The sequence below is a fragment of the Calliphora vicina genome, chromosome 1, assembly GCF_958450345.1.
Source record: "Calliphora vicina chromosome 1, idCalVici1.1, whole genome shotgun sequence".
Taxonomy (NCBI): Eukaryota; Metazoa; Arthropoda; class Insecta; order Diptera; family Calliphoridae; genus Calliphora; species Calliphora vicina.
The window spans coordinates 62,490,230-62,512,175 of NC_088780.1; the positions used below are offsets into that span (position 1 = coordinate 62,490,230).

The 21,946-nt window shown below is 29.9% G+C and overlaps 2 protein-coding genes across 2 annotated transcripts; one reads left to right on the top strand and one right to left on the bottom strand.

Annotated features, from left to right (window-relative positions):
- Positions 1 to 395: 395 nt before the first annotated feature.
- LOC135949203 (uncharacterized) lies at positions 396 to 1,766 on the top strand. Its single transcript, XM_065498686.1, has one exon. The coding sequence runs from the start codon at positions 421 to 423 to the stop codon at positions 1,420 to 1,422; it is 1,002 nt and encodes a 333-aa protein (XP_065354758.1). The 5' UTR covers positions 396 to 420; the 3' UTR covers positions 1,423 to 1,766.
- Positions 1,767 to 14,617: 12,851 nt separating this feature from the next.
- LOC135949207 (uncharacterized) lies at positions 14,618 to 15,858 on the bottom strand. The gene has a single exon (XM_065498693.1). The coding sequence runs from the start codon at positions 15,808 to 15,810 to the stop codon at positions 14,698 to 14,700; it is 1,113 nt and encodes a 370-aa protein (XP_065354765.1). The 5' UTR covers positions 15,811 to 15,858; the 3' UTR covers positions 14,618 to 14,697.
- Positions 15,859 to 21,946: the final 6,088 nt, after the last annotated feature.

Sequence of the window (21,946 nt, forward strand, 5' to 3'; positions counted from 1 at the left end):
TCTCGAAGACAAGAGCTAACCTAGAAAAACGGTTAGCACCACTGGATTCAGCGTACTCGAATTAGTTTAACCCGCCGGGTGCCCCGCTTGACAGAAAAAAAGTATCAATTTCGTGCATAGTGTAATTAATATGTTTTTACCATAATGTAAAGACAATTTTCTGATCGAGTAAATTTCAAAGTAGCATGGAAGCATATACGTCACATACAGCAACTTTGCATTATTTTAATCAATAATGGGTTAAATATTGGCTTATTATATTAATATTTAATATACATATATAGTAAATACATACATACTTATTGTATATTTATTGTAGTTGATAACAGATTCATAGGAATCAATAACATTACAAGTCGTTCAACTAATCAGTCATTTTTCATAATTTTTCGCAAACAGTTCGTATAAATTTAATTGGTCATGATAAACGGAAATCTGTATTCGTTTTACTTATATGTTTTGCTATTAGTTCTCTTACCAATTGTTGTGGTCCTAAAGGAGGACGACGGCAGAGATATATTTATATCTAACACAATACCCAAACATTCTCTATTGAATTTACGAAATGATAAAAGCGATCAAATGGAGTTGCAGGACGTAAATAATTTCATGGAAGAGTCTGATAATCGAAAGTATACATTGGCAGAGACACTACGAAGAACATTCAATGAATTTGAGGCATTATTCGAAAATATTGTAGATATTGTAGCAAAAAATGTACCAAAAATAGCACGAGATACCGAAATTTTTTTAGCCAAACTGTCGAATCGCACTGTGGATGCATTGAATATTTTTAGCAATAAAATATTAAACGAGGGCGATGATCTGCTCAACGATATGTTTTATAACATTGAACGTCAGTTGGATGCGGTGAGGATTGAATTTCAGAATTTAGCCATAAGTGTTGATGAACACTTCAATTGGGCAGTTACACAACTTAATCAGACTCTAATAAACAACACCGAAGAATATGATTGGTGGACCGCGCATATTAAACACAAATTACGCACCGTCAATGATACCAAATTGTACCAAGAGGGTTGTAAAGCCATTGACGAGTTCATAACCAACAGCACCAAGGAACTACACAATTGCTGTAAAATCACCATGAAGCCAATGCGATCATTATGTAAATCAGCTAGTTCCTTGATCACCGAGGCTTTACATACTATTGTGGACGCAATCGACAGAATGCAAGCTTGCCTGGAGGAGAAAAGATCGTATTTGGATTATATGTTACCTTGTATACATTTGGCATACGATGAAATAAGCAGTTTAGTTTCCCGAGCCGCACAAATTACTCACCAAGTGAATAACATGCTACCAATGAAAATTATTTATACTCGAAGCTGTTTTGCTATTGTTATGGTGGATATGAATGTTCGGCGAAATAATCTAGAATCTGACTTGTTTTCCAATTAATAATAGAAGAACTCTTTATATAACACTTAATTTTTGATTCGGGCTCAATGTATTTACAAAAAAAAATATTCTTATTCAAATCCATTTTGCTTTCGCATGGATTCTAAAAGATTCGAAGTCTCGGCGACAAACTTCATATTGTTTATATAACAGTGAATCCGGAAGAATGCTCTAAAATATGCTTTAAAAGTTCAGTGCAAACCGAAAAATAGACAGCAATATACATAATTTATAAAACAAATTATTGATTTATTAACAAATTGATACAATTCAATTTATAAATAAAATATGATAAATATTATGTAATATATAAATAAGAAAAAAATAAAGCTATTTAATATACACTTTAATGTATGTACGTAGAGAGGGCCAATTTTTTTCTCGACCAAGCTGTTGTCAAAATCGTAATCTACGACGAATTCTAAGAAGGTTTACCCATGGTTTGGGTTTAAAATCAAAATCGAGTTTCCCGTTTTTAACGAGAAATTTTTCATTTCGTATTTTTTAAATATGCTAAAATATTATTAAGTCTTCTAAGAAACTTTACAAAAGTGATAATGTTTGGGCTTGCTCGGAAAGAAAGGCAGAAAATATGAACTCGAGGATGGTTGAAGAATCTCATATCGTGGTTGTGCGAGAACCTAAAACCGAGCTTTTGGGTCAAAATGAGAGATATGAAAAAAAGTTGCAAATTAGTCTGTAACTTCTAAGCCCATAATCCCATTTTAATAAAATTTCCCACGACTATAGAGGAGGTGTTGCTGAGTTTATGTTTTGAATTTGGACTTTCAACTCTAAGGTGGGGCCTCAAATTGGGATGTCTCGAGTATATGAAAAATAAAAAATGATGCCAAATTTTTGTTCTCGATTTAAAAGATTTGTATATATGTAGAATCTATATTCTCCATTTGAAAAGATTCGTATTTTCTGCCTTTCTTTCCTTTCGAACTTTCTTAGAAGACTCAATAAAATTTCAGCATATTTGGGCAAACCTTCTGAGAATTCATCGTAGAGTAGGATTTTGACAACCGTTTGGTGAATTTTTTTAATACATACAAATTGAGCCACTCTAATGTACAGTCAATATTTACTTATTTTCCTAAAATTTTATATTGGACCTATTTTTATGCAAATTAAGAAAATTCCAAACTTTGAAGTCAGTGGTTATTCCAGTTTTTTAGAAAAACACCATCGGCGGAATATGTATACAAAATATTTCAAACTTCTTACACATAAATGGAGTGTGAATGCCGTATTGTATCACGTTTGTTTGATTTTTCTTGGTTCCTCTGTTTTTATTTGCTGCACATCTCGCAAACAAGAAGTTGCGATTTCCCTCTAATTTTTGCAATTCTGCACAAAGGACTGTGCAACTTACATATAATTCCAACAGCTGAGTATACAGCATTAGGAAAAGAGGCCAGCAAGTAGTTGGATATTACATTGTCAAAATACGCAAAATATAATTTTTGAAGCTTCACAATTTCCAGAAAACTCAGGATCACGGGAGCTTTAAAAAACTCCTAATTGGTCTTATTTTGGCAAAGGCATCCACCGAAATTCAAAAATTGTCCAGGCTTTTGGCACTATTGGAACACCTAGATTTAGCTACTAACTCCAATAGTTTTAAATATCAAAAATTCAATGAAACGTCACAACTATTGAACTGTGCACATACTGTCCAAACCGTTATTTTGTTTTGCTTACTCATTCGTATTCATCAGTATAAGTTCCATAATTTCTTCATCAAAAAATAAGTGAAACAGCTCCAAAGGCTACTTACTATCTCATGATCTGTTCAAATAAACCGTTATCATTGCAATAACGTACATAAGTTGATTCTGCTTTTGATGACAAAAATGTATGTAAACGCTTGTTCATAAACCACACTAAAAGATATACGTTTTTCGCCAATGGTAATTATAATCACCACCACAATATTCACCCTTATTCTATTTGGCGCCGTCGACATCGTCGTTAATATTAAGTGAAAAAATAGTATATATTTCGTCGATATCGATAACAAATTTATACTTTCATAAGTCGGGTTAAAGTACAAATCGCTGTCAAAAGTTTCCAATTGTTATCGATATCGGCGAAACATATACCATTTTTTGACTCAATATTGACGACGATGTCGACGACGAAAAATAGAATAAGGGTACATTAATTGTAGTGAATAGGGCTCAAATGAGAAAAGTAAACATTTAATTTTATAAATATGAACATAGTTGTTAGATTTTATAGGATTTTGGTTACTTTATTTCCATGTATTTTGATGACCTTTATTTGCTAATTTCTAAAATCCCCAATATAAATAGTTTATGTTGCTAAAGGAACTAAAATGAGTATATAATAATGAAATAAGATCCCAAATAATTGATAAACTAAATTATATTGAATAAAAAACTTTTTATTTATCAGTTATGAATAGTAAAAGTGATGGTAATAATCAAAACCACGATGAACCAATTGATTATGAATAAAATACGTATTCATAACCAAAAATAAAAATATTCCAAATGAGAATTTACACACAAAAAGTTAGAATCCGATTGTTCACAGCATAGAATAAACGCATAGAACGGAAGAGGGAGGAAAAAATTACTCTATTTTCACACATACGGGTGATACAAAAACAAAATACATGCAATACATTCTCATGAATTAGGTTTATGAAAACAGACTTAGGTTTTTGACTCTCAGTTACCTATCCAGTTGTTGTCTATGGTCAACAGTTTACAATTTGTTATGTCATTTTATTTTAATTTTGTTTTATGGAAAATATTCGAGTTTCAAACCCTTTTCCCAGTATTCCTCATACAAATTGCTTACGTTTCTGAACGCTTCGTTTACAACTCAAATCTGCAGACATTTTTTAATAAAAAATCATGTTTTAAAAATGTACCAAACTGTTTATCCGAAAGAACCAGTGTTTACAATTTTATCAAAATTGGTTCTATAGTTTTTTAGTTTTCCCATTAATATAATATTTTATTTAAATTGATATTTTAGTAAAATTAACCTTAAAAACTAAAAAAATTATAATATGGTGATTTTCCAAGAATAAAAATATAAAATTTGAATTAATGTAAAAAACAGTTAAAGATATCACAAAAAATTTGGAATCAATATAAACTCAAATGTATTTAAATCAATGGCATTAGAATTGTTGAAATTTTTTATTTTAAAATACCGATATTCCTAAAACGGGAAAAATGTGTTCCAAAAACAGAGTTTTTTTTAGAAAAGTATCTACTGTGACGTTATTTACCGTGTGATAGTAAAAAAACTTAGTAAGTATTTAAGAAACATATGGGGTCATACAGATATGGGGTTTTTTCGTGGATCGGTGCTTTGTCTTTTTAGTATTTTTTACTCAAACCGAATTTTTTTTTAAATTGGCCAAGTTTGGAGTGGTCTGGGGGGTGATATGTCCTCTTAAGTGATCCAAATTTTTCTTTACACGCTTTTGCATTAAGTTATCTTTCCGGATCATATAAAAATTCTATATAGTCCCGAAGAAATTTTTTTTCTACAAAAGAAAAAATATATGGGCTTTTTTGGGAAAAAACTTAAAAAATACGGCCCTTTTCAAAAGTTCTAAATTTGGATGCGTATAACTTTTTATAGGGAAGAGATAACTGTTAGCAAGTTCTTTTTATTTTATTTAGAATTTTATCGCCAATATAGCTTATATTTTAAAAATACATTTCGACCCTCGGCCCGCCATATCTTAAAAACCATAAAAAAGATCGAGCAAAATTTAAAAAAAAAAATCAATAAACCTGAATATCTCTTCAACTAATAGAGATAATCTACACTTGAAAGCGTATTTTTGGATCTTCTTAAGGATTATTAATATTCCAAATTTATATAAAAATTTTGAGACCCGAGGTGACCAACTTTGAGGGGCTACGTACTGGCCCCCATTAGCGCTAGGAAGGTGAACAAGCGTAGATCAACTCGAAAATACCTCAGCCCAATAGTTCCCAAGATACCGAATTATTTCCAAAAAAAAAGTTTCTAAACCACTGTGCGCTGGGGGAGAAAATTCTAAAAAGTGTGTTAATGTTTTGTTAAGAAATAAATTTCCCTTATAAATTGGTATACATTTTTATAAGCTTTCATATCAAAATAAGCAATGAAAAACGACTAAAATTAAAAAAGTTGATAAATTTTGTTTTTTTTTAGATATTCTTAACAAAAACAATACTTATAACTTACAAATACATACATATATCAAAAAAATGCACGTCATTTTAAAGCATAATCAGCTTTCATTCCAAACCCGTTAAATTTTAAGTCGGACAAAAACTGACTGAGTTACGTTACAGGTCGATAAGTTGACGAGCGTCACTGAAGACGGTTTTTTAAGAATAACATCTGAGTTTCTGAAATTTTTTGACAGAATTTGTAATGTACTCTGCAAGACCTAGGTCGTTTTCCAAGTTCTTTTCCATCGTAGCACCGTGTATAGAGGTTAGTCAGAGGATACGAAATGGTTAGATGTTGAATAAATCATTACTGGTGCTAGAGATGTGCGATCCCGTGATTTTTGAAGAACGTCGTTCTCAGTGAATCTGATTTATAAATCACTGTTCTTTTAAACAGTGACTGTGACCACGTTTTGTCTATGTTAAGCAAAATAACAATTATGTTAAGTAGAATACATTATTGTATTATTTGCCTGCTAAAAAACATAGGAAAATAACACACAGACAAAACAGATTCGTAGTAGCAACCTAATTTGTTACCAACGAATGATTCTGCCTTAGTGACCGAATTTTACAGTTGTGGCTACAAAATTTTAGAAGTGGTAACAAAAGTTTGGTTGCTTCAACCGAATTTCTTCTTTATCAACTGATAATGTGTTGCTACAAACGAAAAATTCAATGTGTGCAACCGAATCATTCGATTGGCAACAAATTCAGTTGCTATTACGAATCAGTTTTCTCTGTGCAGAATTAAACATAAACAAAACAAAATTTTAAGAGAACTAACTGATCTGTTAGTTAACATTTTATTTTATACACTGTGTTGGAGATATATAAAATTATGCGCCTAAAAATAGGCAGTAACTGTTACCAGTGAATGTTGCCAAATATAAAAAAGAACGACATTCAACAGTTTGTTGAAATTAGAGATGCCAAATGGGGAATCCCTTTTTCCAAATCCATTTTTTAATAAATAAATAGGGGAAATTGTCATTTTTGTATGCCTTTTTCATTAATTTTGACATTCTACATGCCCGAATATCGCAAAGTGATGTTCAGCAAAGTTTTTAAGCTCAATTCCTGCTACAATATAGTTAATTAGCGGTATTTTTGGTTTTCCTTGAGTGGGGCTCTAGAAAATCAATTCTTCACCTTTTTTTGTAAGTTATCTAACAAAACTCAATTTAAATCCTCTTCAAATGAAATTGATTTAATCTCAGATGAGGAGCTCGAACAAAATGAAAATATGTTCCTTGAGTGGGGCTCTAGAAAATCAAGTCTTCACCTTTTTTGTAAGTTATCTAACAAAACTCAATTTAAATACTATTCAAATGAAATTGATTTTATCTCAGATGAGGAGCTCGAACAAAATGAAAATATTTCGATTGCTAAAAGGCTAGAAGATATTGGCCCATAATCATAGTCAAACACAAAATTCGGTTCTTTTTAAAAACAACTTTAAAATAAAAACCAGCTTTTAATTATTTTGCATAATTAAAGTATTGTTACGAAATTGTACTTGAATTCAAATATAACGATTTTAAGGGCTGATTTAAAAGTAGCATAATGCTTTCAAATAACAGTGCTGTAATAGCAAACTGTAACATATCTGTGGGCATTATTAAATAAAAGCTTTCAGTTGACCATTGATCGTAAGTTGGCAATGCTGTTTGAATTCGAATATTCAGTTAAAGAACATTGTAGAAAGTACACCACAGATGGCGTATTATCTAGAATATTCGAACTTTGACAGTTAAAGAGCAATCTAGAGTGCAGATGGCAGTGTTATAAATAGTGGCAGAGGTTGCAGTCGTTAGTCAGTTTATCAGAGACGCTATTTGAATAAACATCAATTGAATGCCTTAAAGTGTGTTCTGTATTTTTCAAGTGAATTCGTATACATTATAACTTGTGTCTGTATTTCTGAGAATTTATAAACGTGTATAAAAAAAAACATTGAGTGACTATTTAATTCTGTTGTTGTACATTTTAAATAAATAAAGAGTTGTTACAATTTTCAAACTACTAAACGGCTTTTATTTGCAATCAAAAGTATCCGGTTTATTTAAAGGAAATAAACTAAAGTTTTGAAAAGGTTAAAACGTAACAGTATGTTTTAAATTGAACCGACTTTAACTGGGTGCCACCGCAATTGTAGAAAATGTTTTCATACAATATACAACAAAATACAGACAAGTGGCAACGCTGAACAGCTGACATACACAATTAAAAAAATAAAAACAAAAAAGTAAACAATAAAAGTAACCGGGACAACTAAAGAAAACATGTTGTTTGTTGTGGAAAAATGAAATATTAATATCAAAATTAGAATATTTTGGTACCAATTTTATTAATTACAAAATCTCTACCAATATCTTGAACATTAAAATTGTTTTTACTTTCTGCAGAACTTTTTTACTTGGTGCAGAACAGATGATGCTATTGTTAAACGAGTTAATAACTGCTTCAGCTAGTTTTATATTTAGAGTCGACTTCAGCGTCAGAAGTACATTTTAACTTGTCTATGATATACCTAAAGTCCACGCTTAAGTAAAGTCGAGTTTAATTCTCTAAAAGTATTCTTTATTTCTGACTATGATTATGGGCCATTATTAATAAATGTAAAAAACCCAAATAACAATAACGAAACCAAATTATAATGTAGATTTGCAACTTGCAAAAGAAATATATAATTTTATTTCTGAAGGAACAAGAGGAAAATATTTGCAAATTTGTTATAAGTATTTGCGTACGGGTTTGCCAACGTGAAAGATGGAATGTGAAAGATGTTTTTCGGCAGCATCATATGTCGGAAACAAAATTCGTTACAGAATGGCTGATGAAACCATAGATGCAATAATATTCTTAAGAAGCTATTTAAAATAACACTATTTTTTTTTTTAATAAGCTACTGTTTTTCACCATTGTACATTAGGCCGGGTCGATTTGTATGGAGGATCAAAAAGTAATAAATCGTATAGCAGAAACGCAATCTACGGAAAATGCTAAGAAAGTTTCCTCAATCTATCTTGCGCCTTTCGTCTTTTATTCAATAAAAAAAAATATTAAAAAAAAATTATATTGAAATATCATTGGATAAAAGACGAAATGCGCTAGATAGGATTTGATTTTAGACCTATGGTTTCTTGGGGAGAATTTCATAGAATTTTCCGTAGATTGCGTTTCTTCAATACGATTTTTCGTGAAAAAAATCTACCCACCCTAATGTACTTTATTGTTATTTCTTCTTATATAATGCACTCATGCAAGTATTTTATGCTTTTTACCCCCAGTAACACGAAGTCTAGTTATGCCTTAACTAATAGATGTACTGTCGGTTAAAATAATTTTTGTATGAACATTGTCAGTATAACTATTAGTTAAAACATAACCAGACTTCGTGTTACTGGGGGTTAGTGTCTAATAAAAATTAATTGCTAAATAAAAAATTTACTTTCAAATGTAAAGACATAATTATGTACGTTTATTTCTCATAATTTTCGGGATTTTAGTTTAATAATTTTCGGGATTTATATCACAGGTATAGAAATATCGCTCATCTCTAACTGGTGCTCATCTCTAACCTATCTGTTAAAATTGCAATATATTATCATGAAATGGAGGTGTGATGAAGGATTTACACTCAAGTTCTTCTGAAAAGTGTGCTCAAATGCTATGCATTCGTGAAGTCTACGAAAAGTTGACTGTTGTTCAAAGTCTTCGAAATTTATTGTCCAATTTATCATCTTCATTGAAACACTACCAAAAATACGAAACAAAAATTTGTATCATAGTTATTTTTAATGCCAACCGCCACGGTGCACAGTGTCAGATTTTGTCAGATTTAATAACAGTAATAAAGACTTTTTAAGAAATAAGTGAGAATAAGTTTTCCGGGGCGGTTCATGTAAAGCATTTTATTGTAAATATACATATCTGGAAAGTTTTTTGCATACACCATACATATTTTTTAAAAGTTCTGCAAGATAGTTTTCAGGGTTAAAGTTGCTTTTCAAGGTTATGTTTAAGGGTTAACGTTTTCCGATTTTAGTAAAACTTTCAGACTATATTAAAAATTATATGGACTATGGAATATTCTGAATAGGTTTTACTTAAAATTCAAAACAGAAAGAAAATTGGTATCATTTGCAAAAATATGGCCAAATAATTAGTTTTTCTCGAAAATCGCAAAATTTAAATCGCAGGTACGGAAAAGAAATAGTAGATATGTTCATACTTTTTTCATATTTTTATTCCCTATTAAATTCTCAATAAATTCCAATGTGATGATTAAAAAATTCTGAAATTTGCTTAACAAAATTTTTAAAAAATTGAGTTTTGAAACTGCAGTTAAAAAAATTTATTTTCATACCTGCGAATAGGTCAACGGTATTCTACGAAGACAAAAACTCATATACAAGTAAATATCGCACACCCAGTTAAAAAGTATAATAAAAACCTAATGGCTAAATTTTTACAAAAACTGAAAAAAATTATTTTTTCCCCTTGTAAAAGTACGTCAAAGCTTCAGCGTCGTTGCGCCACCAGTTAACGTTATCCTATCATCTTAATATTTTACACAACTTGTTTCTATAATATATAGAACAATTCTAGAGGGAGACGGTAAAAATTCTCAATTTTATTTTTTTGGAGCACTCTACTCTGCATATTTTTTCTTGCTAGTAGTAAGTTACTACTATATGACGGTGGTCGTTGCAATTGTCCGATTTCGACCAATTTTTCATGATAATAACGTGTTCAAAAATTCGTAGCTTTACCTTTACTCCACATGTTTGATTTATTTTTTTCTTACTTTTTATAATAAACTAACCTTGATTAAAGTAAAAATGCAATTGTTTTGATTTTAAACTTATACACAAAAAAGCGTGGCTGAAAGGGTTAAATATTGGCACATTACTCGGTGTTTATAAATTTAAAAATTCAAATCCAATCACAAAATTCATAAAGTCAATTGAATATTTTATTGAAATGGGACCTATCACAAAAATCACAAAATCAAACAACAAAATTTGTAAATATTTTATTGAAAAAAAAAAATTTTTTTTCTTATTAAAATATTTTAACTATCAATGAAACATTTATATGAAATTCCACATAAAATCAAACAATATTTTTAATAAAACCATAGAAACAAATAATTGGTTTTGACTAGATATTCAAACAATATTTTTTATTAAATCAATTAAAATATTAATAACATTTAAATTCAAAATCAATAAATATTTTAATTATATATTATAATATAATATTATAAACAATATTTTCTATATAAAATACTGTTATTCACAATATTTTCTAAAGAAAAACACTGTTATACACAATAGTTTATAAAGAAAATACTTTATACACAGATATCCCACTCACATCCCACTAAGCGACCTAAAATATCTTAAAGGAAAGGAAATTGTATGTCTTGAGCTACAAAATATTTATCTATTCAAAAGGGTATTCAAGGAAAATATCTAAGCTTTTGTTTGAGCTAAAAAAAAAATTAAAAAAGGGTCCATTTTGAAAAAAAGTCAACAAAGTTTTTGATTTTGCAAAAATGGTCAAAAAGTTTATGTTTTGAGTTACAAAACATTTATTTTGATAGATACCGAACTCGCATCCTACTAAGCGACCAAATAGGTCTTCAAGGAAAATATCTAAGCTTTATTTTAAAAAAAGCCCATTTTTAAAAAAAGTAAAAAAGTTTTTGATTTCGGAAAAAAATTATTAAATTTTTTTTATTTTTTTTTCGAAAGATTGAAGAAAGAGCTAACTAAACTATTTGGGACACATGTTGCTATAAATAATAGGTAATATGTTACAAAAGAAAAAACACATGCTTGGCAAAATGTCAAATTTTGACACCCTCTAACTCAGTTCTCGACCGATCTTGTTGAAAAATTGTGTCTGAATTACTATCCAAAAGAACTAACCTTGGTGCAAATTTCCCGATCGGAAGTCATCGATTTGAAAAGTTGGTTCACTTGAAATATTGTTTACTAGCTGACCCGGTGCGCTTCGCCACCCCAATTAGAAGAATGAAATAGTACTATTAAGTCTCCCTTTGTGAATCTAATTGTAAATATCTAATTTCATATTTCTGGGTCCATTATTATAGAAAATGCAAAAGAAAGTTACCATTCAGAATCATGTGTGCTTAATTTTAAATTTTTAGGTTTATTATTATAAAATATTCAAAAAGTACCATTGGAATAAAGAAATAGTACCGCCGATTATCACTTTTGAATTCGTATTCACTAAACCATAACCAAGTTTGAATTTTAAATTTGTATAGCATTTTCTACATTATTAACTAATTTTGTTTCTAAAACACTTAATGTTTAATAAATTATCACAAAACCGAAACCGATCGGTTTTTAATTTTTTAAAACCGAAACCGCGGTTTTTGAAATTCTTCGGTTTTTTGGAAAATCTAGGTCCATTATTATAGAAAATTGAATTTTCACTCACTTAGGACCATAGACGCCTAATTTATGTCCATTATTACAGAAAATTCAAAAACTACCATTAGAATATATAAAAAGTACCAAAAAGCCCCCACTTGTGGTTTCCCACTCACTCGGGTCCATATAAGCTTAATTTCATGCCTTTAGCTTCATTGGTGAAGAAATTACAAAAAGTACCATTCGAATAAAGAAAAAGTACCAAAAAGTCTCCTCCTAGAATTCTCACTCACTTAGAAACATATACGCTTAATTTCATGATTCTAAGTCCATTGTTACAGAAAATTTAAAAAAAGTACCATTATAATAAAGAAAAAGTACCACGAAGTATCCGCTTGAATTTTCACTCACTTAGGACCATATATGCTTAATTTCAAAACTCTAGGTCCAATAATACAGAAAATTCAAAAAGTACCATTAGAATTTAGAAAAAGTACCAAAAAGCAGCCACCTGTGGATTCCCACACACTCGGGCCCATGTAAGCTTTATTTCATGTTTCTAGGTTCATTGGTGAAGAAATTACAAAAAGTACCATTCGAATAAAGAAAAAGTACCAAAAAGTCTCCCCCTAGAATTCTCATTCACTTAGGACCATATATGCTTAATTTCATGTTTGTTATAGAAAATTAAAAAAGTACCATTAGAAGAATAAAAAAGTACCTATAGTTCAGTTCTCAGATTTTGGTACCTAAATATTATCCCCTATTTTTAATACTAACTTCACTCAGATACATATCAGCTAACTTTAATGACGAGAAGTGAAATAATTTAAAATATTAAAAAAGTACCAATTTCCCTTTTCTTAATTGAACACCCCTCAAGTTTGAAATTTAAAAATATTCCATTTTGCCTAAATTGTTTATGCTACAGACATGTCTCAAAAGAATAAAATCTGTGTTAATGTGCCCAAGAAAAATATGTTTTAAAAAAAGTACCAAACTGTTTACCCGGATTTCGCCCAATATCCTTGGCACTCGAGTTCCTAATAACACCCTGTTAGTTAATTTTTGTATGAATCCAGGAACCAATGTTAAAGAAATTATCAAAATTGGCTTAATAATTTCAAATAAAATGTATTTTCCCGATTTTATCCCCTTTTTGGTACCTTTTTTATCCCCTTGCGGTGGTAAAATTTTATTCAAATAAATTTCTGCATCGTGGTGGGAGCTCATAATAAAATATTCGTATTTCTATGTCAAATTATAGAAAAACATATTTTATGAAAAAGTACCAAAAATAAACTCGGGTTCGAATTTCCAAAAAGTACCAAACTTATATTTTTTATTTTTTGATGAGTAAAGAATACGATTTAAAATTTGTTTCCATGTTTATTGGTTTAAAAGATACATAGGGTGCCAAAAAAGTACCAAAATACAGTTTTTACCCTTTTCTCCCCCAAAAAGTACGAAACACCTGTCAGCTTATTTTTTAAATGTAGTAACATGCCATTTTAAGTTTTTTTTGTATCTTTATTAGATTTGAAGATATAAGGTTACCGAATTTACCCGTTTTTACCCTTTTTACCCCTAACCCAAAAATCCCTTCTTAGTGGATGGTTTTGGAGAGGGAGGAACCCACAGTTAAAATTTCATGATTCTACCTTCAGTCGTTTGGGCTGTGGGATGATGAATCAGTCAGTCAGTAACGTTACTCTTTTATATATATAGATTATTAATTGGAAAATCATTCTAACTCTATTTGGAATAACATTATAAACTATTTGTTGATTGTTTCTTTGAGATATTTTTCTTAAAATCTTTGTTTATATAAACTGTTTTTTTAATTTTAACATTAAAATAAATATATTCATGTTTTTGATTATTCCAAATCGAATAAAACATATCTTTTTTCCACGACTACTCGAATAATTTGTATTCGAATGACAACCCTCAGTATTTATACACTGAGTTCTTTATTCTTTGCTCAATATGTATGTATGTATCAATAACATTGGCCCATAATCATAGTCAGAAATAAAGTATATTTTAATAGAAATAAAGTCGTCTTTACTTAAGAGTGGACTTTAGGTCTACCATAGACAAGTTAAAGTATATTTTTGACGTTAAAGTCAACTGTAAATATAAAACAAGCTGAAGCTGTTATTAACTCATTTAACAACAGATCAGCTGTTCTTCGCCATGTAAAACACTTCTGCAAAAAGTAAAAAAATTAAGTTACAAAAATTTGGCAGAGATTTTGCAATTATTGAACAGTTATCAATAAAATTAGTACCAAAATATTCTAAATATGATATTAATCTTATCTTTTCCATTTTTCCACCACAAAAAACTTTTTTTCTTTAGTTGTCCCGGTTACTTTTATTGTTTACCTTTTTTGGTTTTTGTTTTAATTTTCTATGTCAGCTGTTCAGCGGTGCCACTTGTCTGTATTTTGATGTATATTTGACTATAGTTTAATTTTGACTATAGTTGGGAAATAATATAAAGCGGGTTTTTAATTTAAAGTTGTTTTTAAAAAGAACCGACTTTAGTGTTTGACTATGATTATGGGCCATTATCTTTATTAAAAAAATGTTAAAATACAACTTGCTTTACATTCAACAAATTTACAGTATGGAATTTCGTTAAACTTGATTTGAATATGGGAAATAAAAACATGTTTTTAAGCTGCTCATCATTTGAATATCTGGAAATCCATACGGTATACATTTGTCATACAATGCGTTGTGATTGGTGCCATCTTGCTGACGACGGCGACGACTGGAACGATCATTTGTTACTCGTCCACGTTTTATTTTTATATCGAAATACTGTTGTAATTCATCAAGTTTTGCAAACAGTTTTTCAAAATCAGATTCGGGTTTGCGTAGAAATTGACATCTCGTTTCGTAGTTGCCAAAAATGAAACAATTGTACAGACGTTGTATACGAAACTCTAGCTGACGCATGATGTATTTGGTCGATGTTTCAGTAGTGGCATAAACATCGTATGCCACTTGAAGATCGCTACTGACCGAACACTTGAAAATGTGTGCCGACCATTGTTGCAGGAAATCCATGTAGGTATTGCAGCACCATTCATCTGATTTAAAATTCCATGTGCGCAATGTGTCCCTCTGAATGTCGGCATAGCGTAAAAAAGTTATCTGAATCGATCGCAAAGTATCTACAATATATTCAAGAGCTTCATCGATAATTTCCGAAAACATGACGTGAAAAAACTCCATTTCGGCAAAATAATCCGTTAAACGCATTTTCATAGCGGTGGGCAGGAAACGTTTAGCGGATGGAACTTGTCGTAATTTAAGCAACAAAGAGTGACTCTCATTCTTGGACGTCTCGAAAAGATGCTCAGCTATTTGTGCAAAGCGTCCGGCTGTTTCAGATGAGTGTTGAAAGTAATCGGCCAGATCATTTAGTTTCCCCAGTTGATATCGATTCATTTCAATGTCTATTGGTTTAGCCACAACCGTATTTAAAATTGATGACGTGGACAGATTTCTCTGCAAATTTTCTAAAAAATTATGAAGCAAACTCTGCAAATCATTTTTTGCAAAATCACCCGATTCTACGGCTGCATAAAATCCTAACGATATATGTTCACCACTTATCACATGGGATGGAGCGCCCAAAAGAATGGGCGCCCTTATAGCGTTGGAAGCAACCATTTGTCCATTGGTTTGTATAATAAACGCAACGCATAAAATCAGTTGGAAATTGTAATTTTTTCGAATCATCAATCAGTAGTGCAATAACTTTCAAATATAATTTTTCACAATCTTACTATTTGGTGACAAAAATCAAACTGAAAACATTTTTTCTGTTCACACTGGCGACCATCGAAACGATCGTCATCAACATGTTGCCCAAAATAATTCTCTTCGAATTCTAAAATTAGATTTGTTTTTCATTTAGTTTTTTTATTAAATGTGTTCGGTGGTCTCTTTTTCTGGTTTCCAGTTGGAAAATTCTTTTGTTTAGTTCTGCTCAAAATAAACAACGATTAAATACAATTACGAATATTTATTATAAATACAATATATATATACATACATACATACATTCATATAAACATACATTTCGTCACCTAAAATGCCAAAGGGCCTAAATGGGACAAAAAACTAAATGTGTTGTGAAATGTGTTGTGTTGTGGTTACAAATATTATTTTCATTCTTTAATAAAATCGTTGTTTTAAAATATAGAAAGCTAAAAATTTGTGGAGACTTGTGCCTTGATGCGCTGTACCATTATCCATTAAAAACTCAATTTTGAATTTTTTGGTTGTTACGCGCTTTTGCATTTCAGGTAATTTGCATACAGTGATGGCTATAATAATAGTTGATATAATTGAAAACATTGTAATAAAAATAATTCTTCTGAAGTGAAAGCGCATGAGTTTGTGGTTTTAATATGCGAATAAAAATAAATCAATTGATCATTTAGTTCTAAATATGTATGTATGTATATTAAAGTCTTTGCATCAGTTGAGAGTAGATATTATTAGAGTTATTAATAATTATTTAATAGCTTTATATAAGTTTGAAGAAATACATTTTGATAAAATATTTAAATGATCGTTTTTTAAATTCCAAACTTATTTTAATTTAGATTTGAAAGTTTAAAACAATAACAATATATATACATATAAGCCTTACTGAGAGAGATTTGTAGGAGAGTAATTATTTTTAATATGTCATACTATCCAGAACTTTGAATTAATATAATTTGAGATTAATGCAGCCATTCATTCCAAATATCCATTCCCAACATTTAATTATTTAGCTTCATTCAATGGCTTTTATTTAAATAGAATTCATTCATAGTTGAATTAATTTATAATGGAATTAACTCATAACAGAATTCATTCAACCTTTAAAATAAATTGTTAATAATACAAATCTAATATAAATTGAATTATCTACTTACCTAGTAATCCAGCAAGTAATATTGAAGCTAAGTAATACTTATTTTTGTTCGCGATTTGAAAAAATACATGCTCACAAATGTATGTAGCTAAAAAAAAAATTGCCTCGTGTGAGAATCGAACCAACAAGATTGTTTTTTGTATTTGAAAGTCTAGCTGCTTACTCACTGCTCCATGTTTCAGTTATTTTATCGTAAATTAACAATGATTTTAACATAAACATATAAATTAATATAATTGGGGTATTCACATGGTCTGCTATTAGTAATATTGTCATAATGTCCTAATATATTATAATAGTTGTTGTTGTGTTTTAAACAAAAAAAGTATTATTTTATGACAAAACAATAAACATAGTTCAAATAGTGTTTTTAGTTTAGAACTTTTTTGTTTGAAACACAACAAAAATTTGTTATACTCTCCACCACCACAAGTGGTGAATGAGGGTATATATAAGATTGTCATTCCGTGTGTAACATTGAGAAATATTCATCTGAGACCCAATATACATATATTATTGATCCTTATGAAATTCTAAGTCGATTGAGCCATGTCCGTCTGTGTAAAACACGATCACGTCTAAAGTAGACAAACAAAATTGGTAGGCTTGCAAAAAAACTGTTTACTGTTGTCCTAAACAGTTTGGTATTGAAAATCAGCAAAATCGGTTAAGTAGAACCAGAGTTATGAACCAAAATGTGCGACAACATAAAAAAATGGATAATTTTCACATATTTTTGGTTATTTGTGTAAATATATTGCAGATAATTCCATAAAACTTTACACACATTATTTTTATGATAAAAGGACTAACTCTGGTGAAAATTATAATAATCGGTCCATGATTTCTCCTAGCCCCACAACACCCCACAAATTTTTTGTGGATCGGAACATATTTGACCATAGCTCCCATATAAAGTTCACTTCCAAAAATCACTTAAATAAGCATAAATGTCTTATAAATATAGCAATTAAGTTTAAATTCGTCATAAATAGTCCCCATATATGTATACCAAAATCGCTGTAACTAATTCTATGAAGATCGGCCTATAATTGGTTATAGCTCCCATATAAGAACCACTTCCTACATAAATATCTAAAAAATATCAATATCAAAACAAAATTTTACACAGATCCGTAATTTATATTTAGAAATCATACTACAAAATTTTGCAAATATCGGTCCATATTTGACCATAGCTCCCATATAAGGTCCACTTCCGAAAATCAGTTAAGTACTCATAAATCTCTTATAAATACCTTTATCACTCTAAAATTCGACACAAATAATACTCATATACATGGAAATCACTGTACCAAAATTGGCCGATAACACAGTGCAACAGTGAAAAAAACACAAGATCATGACAGTATAGGACTCTACTACCAAAGGATAATAAAACCCTATAGTTTTGGTGACCGATTTTTTTTTATGGGCCCCCAAAGTTTCTGAAAATCAATGAGGCCTCTAAAAAAGGTGTCATCAGTTTTTGGTTAACAGCTAATTCAGACTTTGTGATAAGGCTTAACTTTATATGGCAATAATATAGCTAAGAGTCTGCCAAATAAATTTTGTTAAATTTTTTTTCCAAAAAATAGCTTTTTCGTGAGCTTTCGTTGAAAAAATATGGGAAGAAACATTTTTTTTTACTTTTTTTAGAATAACTTCCAGGGTCTATTAATTTTTCACTAACAATATTTATCAAAGTTGTAGCTACGGTAAAGTTGAACAACTCTTGTGAACATATCAATGCATTCTGAATGTGTCTAGTCACTCTACATAGCACATAAAGATCACTTTGTACCTTAACAATTTTCGTTTTTCCTATTTTTTGACGCTAAAACAAAGATTTTTTTGTAAAAAATATAGATAGACCTTAAGAAGGTCTACAAAAAATATGGTTTTATCTGTAGTTATCTCTTTTAGTTCAAGAGATATTTAGGTTTAATATTTTTTTTAAATTTTGCCCGATCTTTTTTTCGTATTTTATATTTGATGGGCCTACGAAAGGTCGAAATTTGTTTTTTTATATATGACGTATATTTGCGATAAAATTCTAAAGATAATAAAACAAATCTGATAACAATTATTTCGTCCCTATAAAAAGTTACACGCATCCAAAGTAAAAGCATCTTTTTATATATTTCAACTTTGTATGAGTTTGTTTTTTACCAATATCACCAACCAATTTATGTTTAGAACAAAGCATAAAAGAAAATATGAAAAATTTAAATACAACAACAACTATACCAGTTTTAAAAACACAGACAAATACTGTTAATAAACAAGCTTGTGATCCACTAACAAAAAATAGTGAGAGTTTGAATATTTTTAACACTAAACAAACCACAATTAATAATGATGGTACACTGAAGGGCGCTATACCAAAAAAAAGATAAGTACATTGAAATCACCAGTACTACCAGGTATGCTTAGATATGTAAGTACTAGCTGACCCGGTGCGCTTCGCCACCCCAAGTAGAAGAAAGAAATAGTACTATCAAGTCTCACTTTGTGAATCTAATTGTAAATGTCTAATTTCATATTTCTGGGTATATTATTATAGAAAATGCAAAATATGTTCCTAATTTTAAATTTTTAGGTTTATTATTATAAAATATTCAAAGAGTACCATTGCAATAAGGAAATATTACCATTGATTATCACTTTTAAATTCGCATTCACTAAACCATAACCCGTCAAGTTTGAAATTTAGATTTGTATATCATTTCCTATATTATCAAATAATTATGTTTCTATAATACTTAATATTTAATAAATTATCACAAAACCGAAACCGATCGGTTTTTAATTTTTTAAAACCGAAACCGCGTTTTTGAAATTCTTCGATTTTTTGGAAACTCTAGGTCCATTATTATAGGAAATTCAAAAAAGTACCCATGAGAATAAAGATAAAGTACCACGAAGTATGCCTTTGAATTTTCACTCACTTGGGATCATATACGCCTAATTTCATATTTCTATGTCCATTATTACAAAAAATTCAAAAAGTACCATTAGAATATATAAAAAGTACCAAAAATTCCCCACTTGTGGTTTCCCACTCACTCGGGTCCATATAAGCTTAATTTCATGGCTTTAGGTTCATTGTTGAAGAAATTACAAAAAGTACCATTCGAATAAAGAAAAAGTACCAAAAAGTCTCCCCCTAGAATTCTCACTCACTTAGGACCATATATGCTTAATTTCATGTCTCTAAGTAAATTGTTATAGAAAATTCAAAAAAGTACCATTAGAATATAGAAAAAGTACCAAAAAGCCCACACTTGTGGTTTCCCACTCACTCGGTTCCATATAAGCTTTAGTTTATGTTTCTAGGTTCATTGGTGAAGAAATTACAAAAAGTACCATTCCAATAAAGAAAAAGTACCAAGAAGTCTCCCCCTAGAATTCCCACTCACTTAGGACCATATATGCTTAATTTCATGTTTCTAAGTTCATTGTTATAGAAAATTCAAAAAAGTACCATCAGAATAAACAAATAGTACCAAAAAGTCTCCCCCTAGAATTCTCACTCACTTAGGACCATATATGCTTAACTTCATATTTCTATGTCCATTATTACAGAAAATTCAAAAAGTACCATTAGAATATAGAAAAAGTACCAAAAAGCAGTCACTTGTAGATTCCCACTCATTCCGGGCCATATAAGCTTAATTTCATGTTTTTAGGTTCATTGGTGAAGAAATTACAAAAAGTACCATTAGAATATAGAAAACGTACCAAAAAGCCCACACTTGTGGTTTCCCACTCACTCGGTTCCATATAAGCTTTATTTCATGTTTCTAGGTTCATTGGCGAAGAAATTACAAAAAGTACCAATCGAATAAAGAAAAAGTACCAAAAAGTCTCCCCTAGAATTCTCACTCACTTAGGACCATATATGCTTAATTTCATGTTTCTAAGTTCATTGGTATAGAAAATTCAAAAAAGTACCATTAGAATAAAGAAAAAATACCAAAAAGTCTCCCCCTAGAATTCTCACTCACCTAGGACCATATATGCTTAATTTCATGTTTCTAAGTCCATAGTTATATAAAATTCAAAAAAGTACCATTAGAATATAGAAAAAGTACCAAAAAACCCACACTTGTGGTTTCCCACTCACTCGGTTTATATATAAGCTTTATTTAATGTTTCTAGGTTCATTGGTGAAGAAATTACAAAAAGTACCATTCCAATAAAGAAAAAGTACCAAAAAGTCTCCCCCTAGAATTCTCACTCACTTAGGACCATATATGTTTAATTTCATGTTTATAAGTCCATTGTTATAGAAATTTCAAAAAAGTACCATTAGAAGAACAAAAAAGTACCTATAGTTCAGTTCACACATTTTGGTACCTAAATCTTATCCCCTATTCCTAACACTAACTTCACTAAGATGCATATCAGCTAACTTTATAATGTCTATAAGTGTAATAATTAAAATATTAAAAAAGTACCATTAGGAAAGAAGTACCAATTTCCCTTTTCCTCCTTGAACACCCCTAAAGCTTGAAATTTAAAAATACTGGTAAAATTTTTTTCAAATAAATTTCTGTATCGTGGTGGGAGCCCATAATAAAATATTCATATGTCTATGTCAAATTATAGAAAAAAATATTTTATGAAAAAGTACCAAAAATAAACACAATTTTTATCCCTTAAGGGTTCGAATTTCCAAAAAGTACCAAACTTATATTTTTTATTTTTTGATAAGTAAAGAATACTATTTATAATTTGTTTCTATGTTTATTGGTTTAAAAGATACATAGGGTGCCAAAAAAGTACCAAAATACAGTTTTTACCCGTTTTCTCCCCTAAAATGTTCGAATTTCGAAAAAGTAAGAAACACCTGTCAGCTTATTTTTTAGATGAAGTAACATGCAATTTTAAGTTTTTTTGTATCTTTATTAGTTTTGAAGATATAAGGTTACCGAATTTACC

Bases quoted from the DNA above. Each gene is read 5' to 3' on its own strand.
- LOC135949203 (XM_065498686.1), top strand. From the start codon at position 421: ATGATAAACGGAAATCTGTATTCGTTTTACTTATATGTTTTGCTATTA.
- LOC135949207 (XM_065498693.1), bottom strand. From the start codon at position 15,810: ATGATTCGAAAAAATTACAATTTCCAACTGATTTTATGCGTTGCGTTT.